The following is a 10,204-nucleotide window of genomic DNA, read 5'->3' as shown; positions in this document are numbered from 1 at the left end:
GAGACAAGTTGTCAACATCACACAAGTAGAGAAATCCCCTGTGAACATCGCACTGTGTAATTATAAAACTGTTTGCACAAAGGTAAATTGTCCTGTGACACAAAATATTTAAGGGAGATTTCAATATTTATCTCTTTCTCTCCATATTTCCAATTGTCTGATTACATAAGGGAAAGATTTCTGTAACACCACTTCTTAAAGGTCTCTTGGTAGGATGGGCTATTGTTCTTTGGACCCAGAGAGTTTATTCCTACTCATGGTGACAGCAGCTGCTGCAACGGAATTCAGCCTGGTCCTATGGCAGCACCAGGACAGGCAAGGAATGCAGAGCCTTTGATAGATTACTGAGGACACTAAAAGCATTTCTTACATGCAAAACCCATGAAATGAAGCGTTTCTTGAATGATAATATTTGAGGCATAGTTCATTGTCACTGCCACATTTCTCTCCAGTGAAAATAGTTGGTGTGGAAGAACAAGGAGTTGACCTTCTGTGTGCTGATTTTTAATGCTTTTGATTTTGTGTTTAGAAATTTAACAATGACTGGTGGATAGGGCGTTTGGTCAAAGAAGGCTGTGAAATCGGATTCATTCCAAGCCCAGTCAAACTAGAAAACATGAGGCTGCAGCATGAACAGAGAGCCAAGCAAGGGAAATTCTACTCCAGGTATGAGACAGATGTCAAGTGTTTGCATAAAAGTTAGATTATACCACGATTTGTGTGCTGTTGTCTGCAGTATTTGATATCCTTTATTATGTATTAACGAGGAGGCAGGTGATAAGATTTTCTGATAGCATCACAAATCTTGCATTTTCCTGCCTTTAAAAAACTTCAGTCCAGCACCTGATTTTCATTCTATTTGGGAAAGTGTTAAGTTGTTATCATTAATGAAAAGAGCGAAGCTCATAGAGTATTAAATTCAGGCTCCAGTGTAGAGGAAATTATGAAATCTTAATCATTGACTGAAAAATAGTCTGGTACAGAATAGCCCTGGTGACTAATCCCAGTGTCTGTAGCTGCCTGGTATGGCTGGGAGGTGTCTGAGAGATGACAGTCTCAGACATCATCAGGAAATGGCAGCTCTTGTCATCTGTTAGTTTCATTTTCACCTGAGAAACTCAATTTTTAGTTCTACCCACTGTTAAGCACTTAAAGAGAAGCTAAGTATGAAACCAGTTAAAACTGCCTGTGCAGATGGCAATTAGATGAGTTATGTAAGAAGCTGTGGCTGAATAATCCCTCCTAGGATTCGTGAGGTTGTCTGCCCATCTCTAAAAGCATCACTAGAAAGGCTTCTCGTACATGTACTGAATTTTACACGGAGTCCTATGCAGACAGGTCTACGGATGCAGCAGGCCTGTCTCTATGTCAAAGGGACGTAGGCAAGACGTTTCTTAAATGTGAATCGCTGGATTTCTGTTTTCTCTCTCTTACATCTTATTTGTTTATGTAAGATGCAAATTCCTTTGTCGGTGATAACACTTTAATGTCAGCAAGAATTTTTTTCAAGCATCAGCAGATGAGTGAAACAGAATATGCTTTGTGGTTTGGAGCACCCATCCTCATTAACTGGTTTTTTATAATTGTCAAGTTCATTTAATTCAGATCGATTCCTCTGTGTTTTGAGACCTCCACCCCACAATTGACTTAAATTAATTCCTGGGTTATTGAGAGCACTCAGATGGTGAGATACATTCAGTCATATAAGTAGAGGCATGCATAAAAAAAGAGCAAGATTGGCCAGGCACGGTGGCTCACACCGGCAATCCCAGCACTTTGGGAGGCCAAGGCAGATGGATCAATGAGGTCAGGAGTTCAAGACCAGGCTGGCCAGCATGGTGAAACCCCATCTCTGCTAAAAATATAAAAATTAGCCCGGCGTGGTGGCAGACGCCTTTCATCCAAGCTACTCGGGAGGCTGAGGCAGGAGAATTGCTTAAACTCAGGAGGCGGAGGTTGCAGTGAGCCAAGATCGGGCTACTGCAGTCTAGCCTGGGTGACAGAGTGAGCCTCCATCTCAAAAAAAAGAAAGAATAAGATCATGTCCTTTGCAGCAACTTGGATGGAGCTGGAGGCCATTATCCCAAACAAACACACTCAGGAATAGAAAACCAAATATTGTATGTTCTCACTTATAAGTGAGAGGTAACACTGAGAACGTGTAGACACCAAGAAGGGAACGTTAACACTGAGGACTCCTGGAGGGCGGAGGATGGGAGGAGGGTGAGGATCAGCAAAACCACCTCTTGGATGTTATGTTCATTATCTGGGTGACAAAATAATCTGTACACCAAACCCCTGTGACACGCAATTTGCCTATGTCACAAACCTGTACATGTACCCCTGAACCTAAAAGTAAAAAAAAAAAAAAAAAAAAGGAAAAGTTTCCTGTAAAAATAAGCCTCTTAGAATTAAAATACTTTACTCTGAATTAAGTTATCATTAGCAGCAGTAAATTATTCATTAGGCCAACATATATAATGCATATGTTGATATGCAATATTAAATATTAAAGTAAACTTTTGTTGAAAATACATTTCTTAATGAGAAATAAAAGTAGAGGCATGTAAAATAAACAATGCATGTACATTTTGCCTGCAGGGTGTTTGAAGATCCCATACTGTTCTTTCAATCTTTAGTGTTCCATTGGCCTTATTTTGTGTTTTTCTACCCTCTGTATTGAAAATTGTGTCATAATAGTGTTTAATAAAACCTTATGGCTAGTGATTCAGGCTTGTAATCCCAGCACTTTGGGAGGCCAAGGCAGGCAGATTACTTGAGGCCAGGAGTTTGAGACCAGCCTGGCCAACATGGTGAAACCCTGTCTCTACTAAAAAAAAAAAATACAAAAATTAGCCGGGAATTGTGGCACATGCATCTAATCTCAGCTACTCGGAGGCTGAGGTATGAGAATCGAACTTGCGAGGCGGACGTTGCAGTGAGCCAAGATCGCATTCCAACCTGGGTAATAGCGAAACTCTGTCTCAGGGGAAAAAAGAAACACACCTTATATGGAAACACTTTGTTTTAGTACGTTGTAGACATTGCTCTTACCAACTAGGTGGTATATAGTTTGTTGAGGTTTGAAGTTACCTCAGCTAGGGGACATTTCGTTTTTAGTTAGGACAGTTCGGTGTTTTTCAGAATTTTCTTGTCAAATCACTTGAGAAGGGGATTCCAAGATAAAATAAATTTAGGATAAGTGTAGGTAATAGAAAATTACTTTAGGATTTTTCAGAGCCTTTTAATGTGATAATGTACACTGTGAATCTCTGCTGGAATGGAGATTTTTAAGTTTATAGTATTTACTAAAATTACTTCCTCATAAAAACTCCTCTGGTTCATGTCTTAGGCATAGTGTTTGTAGAATGCATTTTGGAAAATTTGGGATGGATTTTTGCAGAGGCAGGCTTGTGTGTCCTTCTCTGCTTCTTCATATAGAAACTGAGAAATGAGAACGACCTCAAAGGGAATAGGAGGGGTGTAAATATTTTTCTCCATATTGTTAGAGGAAAACAGTCTCTTCTGTGTCCCAAATGAACGTGCCTAGGCTAACATTAGTGCTCAGCTCATCTTATAAGGACCTGTGGGAACAGTGGGTATTAGATCTTACAGGTCACAGGGGAGAAAATAGGTTAAGAGAAGTTAGGGAACTTGACCGAGGTTGCGGAGCAAGTCTCAGAACCAAGATAGTAGTCTGACCTCCATGCTGGACAGACTTCCATGCTGTACTGCAAATTAAGGAGCCAGGTCCTGCCTGGCACAGCAACTGCAGGAGAAATCGTTAGTGCCATCTGTTGGTATTTACTTTCTCAGCTATGTTGTTTTGCTGTTGCCTTTTTTTCCTTAGGACTCTGAGTTATCCATATTTGCGGGAATATAACATCTCAGAACTTACTCCAGATAATTAGGTTACCTTTCCTCACAGCCATGTATCTCTCCCTTTGATTTTCATTTTATTTTGTCCCACGATTTTGCCTAAGTATGTGAAAATACTTTAACTTGCTTTCACGGGATTTTACATTTCTCTCCTTTTTTTTTGAGACAGAGTCTCACTCTGTGCGCAGGCTGGAGTGTAGTGGCACAGTCTTGATTCACTGCAACCTCTGCCTCCTGGGTTCAAGCAATTCTTCTGCCTCAACCTCTTGAGTAGCTGAGATTACAGGCACCTGCCACCACACCCAGCTGATTTTTGTATTTTTTAGTAGAGATGGTCGGGGGGCATTGGTTTGCCATGTTGGCCAGGCTGGTATCAAACTCCTGACCTCAGGTGATCCACTCGCCTTGGCATCTCAGAGTGTTGGGATTACAAGTGTGAGCCACCACCCCGTCCTCTCCTAACATTTTAAATGTAGTTTTGTTTTGAGGACATAACCAGAATCTGGCAGTCTTTAAAAATCCTGATACAGAAATTATAGTTGACAGAACTCAATGGCAATGGAATTGGGGTAGAGTTCAAGAACTTGGCATTTTAATCGAATTAAAAGTCAAGGACAAATCTCCATCCTGGTCATTGTCACCATTTGCAGTAGTTGTCATAGTTTTACGTAAATAATATTTTCACTGTTATTAAAATTCAAAGGGAATATAAAACAAACCCATGCTTCAACTGAAATTGGACTTAATATTTTAGAAAATGAAAAAAAAAAAAACTTCTGGAAAAAAATGTTTTCGTATTGGTAATAGGTCCTTGTATAACTGCCAGAAACCGCTTCTATAAATATCACTTGTCATTAATTTCACATACTGTCTCATGCCCTTATTCAATATTGGAGTATCTCTTAAGAACTTTAAAAAGATGTAGAGCCCTCCTGCCAGTTGCCTAATAAAGTTTTTGATGTTTATGCATTAAAATGCTAGAATAGTAGCAAGAACATTCAGTCTGTTACTGATATTTTAATACAACTTTTATTTTCATATTAATATTTACATAAGCAAATATTGCCCTTTGATGCATAAACACTGCAGCAGATTCTTTCAACTAGACCCTGGCTTGGCCATAATAATAAACATTAGACAGTGAGATCTGAATTTAAGATGCTCCTTGCCATCTTCATCTGAGAGGGGGTCATTCAGTAACATGTTATTTAGCATGCCAGTATGCTGGTGAAAAACACAGATGCTGCTGTTCTAATATTAACTCCAAAGTTTCTGAGACACTGAAGTATATCTTACTGTCTCAAGCTTTCAAACTTGGTAGTTCTGAGATGTATGATCTTCAAATCATTCCCAAATTAACCAGGTTTCATTCTCCATGTGAGTCACGCTTGAGAAATATTCTGGGTACTATCTGATGGCTACCTCATATCATACTCTGTTTAGTCATGTTGCTTCGTGTGTCTTTTAGTGGTTGGCAAGTTTTCATATGGCTCTGCTGTTCTTTGATCAGTTGCCCATAAAATCTTGAGTGCTTTCAATCTTAGTGTACTATTAATAAAATAAGCCAAAACAGAAGGTGGAACCAAACAAGGGAGGAAATACTAATCTTGGGTGTTAGCCTTAAGGTTCTATGCATTGCCTCCAAGGGTCTCTAACGTAAAAAGCAGAAGAAATCTGTGCTGTTCCACTGTCTGTGTTCTGGGCAGATAAGTTGAGGGCTGCAGAAATTATGCTGGTTCTTTTCCATTCTCTCAGGGCCTCTTACAGTTAAACTTTGAATTTGAAAACAGACACCATCATGTGGCTATTTCAGGTACACTAGGAATCTCCACTGGGAAATACTGTTTTCCTCCTTAATTGAAAGATAAATTTAAGACGGAATAAAAACACAATGAATTGTCATGTTTATTGAGTAATATAAATATTTGAGGATCTGAAATCAGTGTCAGATGTAATGGAAATTTTTGCTTTACTCCAGTAAATCAGGAGGAAATTCATCATCCAGTTTGGGTGACATAGTACCTAGTTCCAGAAAATCGACACCTCCATCATCTGGTAAGTAGGTGATAAATGCCGAAACATTCATATTGCACTTCATGCCTTCCCCAGTCCTATCCAGTTTTGTGAATTTACATATACACTGAATCACAGTGTCAACCCTACAGAAGTTAGAAGGAATCAGAAGTAAGCATGCCCTTTTGGAGTTACAAACAATATGGGGAAATGTTTTTTTCTGGCTTGAAAAAAAAAAAGTATGTCAAAGTGTTTACATTGCTGTAGATGATCAAAGTGATTAATGTATTTAGCTGTTTTTTGTTTGTTTGTTTGTTTTTGAGACAGAGTCTCGCTCTGTCACCCAGCCTGGAGTGCAGTGGCATGATCTTGGCTCACTGCACCTCTGCCTCTGGGGCTCAAGCAATCCTCCCGCCTCAGATTCTCAAGTAGCTAAGACTACAGGTGCACACTGCTACGCCCAGCTAATTTTTGTATTTTTTGTAGAGACGGAGTTTCATGGTGTTACTCAGGCTGGTCTCAAACTCTTGAGTTCAAGCAATCTACCTGCTTCAGCCTCCCAAAGTGCTGGGTTTACAGGCACGAGCCACTGCACCCAGCCATATTTAACCTTTAATCCCTAGTTCCTGTGATGGTGCTTTTTTATGGGCATTAAATGGTTGAATACTCGCCAACAACCATAGCACAGTGTGAGAGACAGCATTAACATTAAATAGAAAGAAGGATAAAAACTATAGAAAGGTAAAGAACAGAGAATAAAGTGAAGATTGAGGATTGGCCTGTCATGGCTCTGCCAGAAAGGTTCTGTGGAAGATACAGACAGGAAGTATAGAAAAAAGATGAAAATATTCACGGAAAGAGTAACTACTATTTTCTTCATTTTTACTTATTTTTAATTTTTGTATTTTTTGAGACAAAGTCTTGCTCTGTCACCAGGCTGGAGTGCAATGGTGCGATCTTGGCTCACTGCAACCTCTGCCTCCTGGGTTCAAGTGATTCTCCTGCCTCAGCCTCCTGAGTAGCTGGGACTACAGGCACGCGCCACCATGCCCAGCTACTTTTTGTATTTTTAGTAGGGATGGGGTTTCACTATGTTGGCCAGGATGGTCTCCATCTCCTGACCTTGTAATCGCCCACCTTGGCCTCCCAAAGTGCTGGGATTACAGGAGTGAGCCACTGTGCCCTGTTTTCTTTCCGAAGCAGTGGGTTCATCCTAATGTTTGCTTGATAAAATACAGCACACCTAGTTAAATATGAATTTCAGATATACAGTAATTTATTAGTTTAAGTATATATTACATGGGACAGACTTACACTAAAAATTTATGGAACATAATTATACTGAAACATTGTTTTAAATTCAAATTTAACTGTATTTATATTTGCTAAATCTGGAAACTCTCCTATTCTGTGAAGAACTTGGAATTCTATATAAACAGGAGACCAATGATTTGAATGGCAAAAAGCCCATGATCAGTATCTTAGTTTGCTAAGATAATTGTAATTGGGAATCAGAGTAGGATTGTACAGATTGGCTGCAAGGGCATTTCAGCAAAACAATACTGTGTGTGATTTCTAAAAGCTGGAAATGTGAAGAGATAAAAAGCAGAGAGTTGCACAACTGTGGCAAGATCAAGGAACTAGTGACACACGACTGATGTGCTTGAAGCACAAGATTTCCCTGTTACTAATAATCAGCTTCATTCCTGAATGTGGTGGCCTTTAGAGACCAACCAAGGACTCCTTAGCAAAAACTATAGGATTTTTCTTTTTTCTATTTTTTTTTTTTTTTTTTTTTAAGCAAAGGAGTCTCACTGTGTTGCCCAGGCTGGTCTTAAAACTCCTGGGTTCAAGGGTTCCTCCTCCTTAGCTTCCTAAACTGCTGGGATGACAGGCATGAACCACCATGCCCAGCCATCAGCAAACTAAGGTACTGATCATGGGCTTTTTTTTTTTTTTTTTTTTTTGCAATTGAAACAATTGGTCTCCTGTTACATAGAATTCCAAGTTCTACAAAGAATATTGGACTTTTTAAGTAAGCAAAATCTGAGCACAACAAATGAACTGTTTTAGGGAGCAAATTAATTTCAGAAACTACCTACTTATAACTTGCAGCAAGCAATTCTAAGATGCTCAAAATTAAGTAAAAGAGTATGCATGACATGAAAATTAAGGCCCCTGTAGGTATTATGTGAAGCTCATACCTTCCCTTGGTAATTAAGGAGTCCCTGAATGCACAGGGGAAGGGAGGCCTATCCTGCTCCTTCTCAAATGTGTGAAGTTGCAGGGATTACTATATAAACCTTATACTCTTCTTATATATCTTAAAGACGATTTCAGTGATTCCTAGGGACTGCTACTGGGCTCCTAAATGGAAAAAGTCTGTGTCATACTGCAATAAAGCAGCAGTTCTGCCTGGAAATGTCAGCCTCACTTCCTTCTATATACCAGAAACATTCTGCTATTCCCTCCAGCCATGTCGTAGCCCTCTAGCGGTTTTGGCAACACAGATACTCCTTAACTTATGATGGAGTTACACCCCCATAAACCCATCATAAATGGAAAATATCATAACTCAAAATGCACTTAACATGTGAACAGACACAGTAAGCAGTCATAAGTCGAACCATCATGAGTTCAGATGTTCCTTGACTTCCAATGAGGTTATGTCCTGAAAAATTCATAATAAACTTGAATAATCTTAAGTTGAACTATTGTATGTCAAGGACTGTCTGTATAATGAAAGGAGGCACATGCATTTTGAAAAACAAGTTAGTATATATGTAAAACAACACTGCCAGGCACCGTGGATCACGCCTGTAATCCCAGCACTCTGGGAGGCTGAGGCGGTGGATCATGAGGTCAGGAGTTCAAGACCAGCCTGGCCAATATGGCGAAACCCCATCTCGACTAAAAATATAAAAATTAGTCAGGGATGGTGGTGCTTGCTTGTAATCCCAGCTACTTGGGAGGCTGAGGCAGAAGAATCACTTGACCCCAGGAAGCGGAGGTTGCAGCAAGCCGAGATCGTGCCACTGCACTCCAGCGTGGTCAACAGAGTAAGACTTCGTCTCAAAAAAAAAAAAAAAATTCCATTTTGTAGGCAGATGTTTGTCATTACTAAAAGTTTCATGAAGAGTTCAATATTTTAAAAGATGATTTACATGTTCACCGAGGTTTTGTACAGAACACCAACTTTTGAATGACTTTTGTGAATACCAAGAGTAGAACATACTTGTGACCGAGTTAGCTGGAGCTATAACCAACTACAAAATGCGTGTTAAGCATATCATGACTCTGAGATAATTTTCACATCAATGGCTCAGCTGATTGAAAGGAAAACTTCAGAAAGTTCTAGAGAGAAGCTCTCCCAATCCACCTCCAGGGACAACCGCTCAGCTATCAAGTGTGGATGGGCCTGGAATGATCATTTTCATCTTGTTTCCCAGAGGTCCCATCTACTACTGCGTTCACCCATTGCCAGACCAAAGAATATAAGTATCAGCTGGGCACAGTGGCTCACGCCTGTAATCCCAGCAGTTTGGGAGGCTGAGGCGGGCAGATCACAAGGTCAGGAGTTCAAAACCAGCCTGACCCGTATGGTAAAACCCCATCTCTAATAAAAATTTAAAAATTAGCCAGGAGTGGTGGCATGTGCCTGTGGTCCCAGCTGCTCAGGAGGCTAAGGCAGGAGAATCACTTGAACCCAGGAGGTGGAGGTTGCAGTGAGCCAAAATCGTGCCACTGCACTCTAGCCTGGGTGACAGAGCAAGACTGTCTCAAAACAAAAACAATATATAAGTATCTGCCTAAAGTATATATTCCTGGATGCTCTCAAGAACTTGGAAAATTTTCCACTTGACTTCTGGGTCATGGGATCATGACTAGTTGCACAACACATACATCAAACCCGCACACGTGTGTGTACATATGTCTCAACTCCAAGCTCTGCTTAACTTAACCCAAGCTTTTAAGGTTAAACTAAAACTTAAATTTCAAAAAAATTTTCTGGGTGCTGTGGCTCATGCTAGTAATCCCAGCACTTTGGGAGGCTGAGGCAGGAGGATCACTTGAGCCTGGAAGTTCAAGACCAGCCTGAGCAACATAGTGAGACCACTTTTCTACACACACACACACACACACACACACACACACACACACACACACACACATTACTGGGTATGGTGGTATGCGCCTGTAGTCCCAGCTACTTGGGAGGCTGAGGTAGGATGATCACTTGAGTCCCTGAGGTTGAGGCTGCAGTGAGCCATGATTATGTCAGTACACTCCAGCCTGGGCAACAGAAGGAGAC

The 10,204-nt window shown here is 40.4% G+C and overlaps 1 protein-coding gene across 10 annotated transcripts in view; it reads left to right on the top strand.

The window, feature by feature from the left end:
• Positions 1–10,204, top strand: part of CACNB2 (calcium voltage-gated channel auxiliary subunit beta 2) — a 397,329-nt gene that overhangs the window by 354,788 nt on the left and 32,337 nt on the right. For all 10 annotated transcript variants that reach the window (XM_032243943.1, XM_032243935.1, XM_032243933.1 and 7 more), the window contains 2 exons: positions 530–666; positions 5,858–5,934. In XM_032243943.1, coding sequence (XP_032099834.1) covers positions 530–666; positions 5,858–5,934 — 214 coding nt within the window. The remainder of the gene's footprint in view (positions 1–529; positions 667–5,857; positions 5,935–10,204) is intronic.

Source organism: Sapajus apella, unplaced genomic scaffold (genome assembly GCF_009761245.1).
Source record: "Sapajus apella isolate SASKATOON/1434 unplaced genomic scaffold, GSC_monkey_1.0 scaffold53, whole genome shotgun sequence".
Lineage (NCBI taxonomy): Eukaryota > Metazoa > Chordata > Mammalia > Primates > Cebidae > Sapajus > Sapajus apella.
This window is presented reverse-complemented; position numbering and strand designations above follow the sequence as displayed.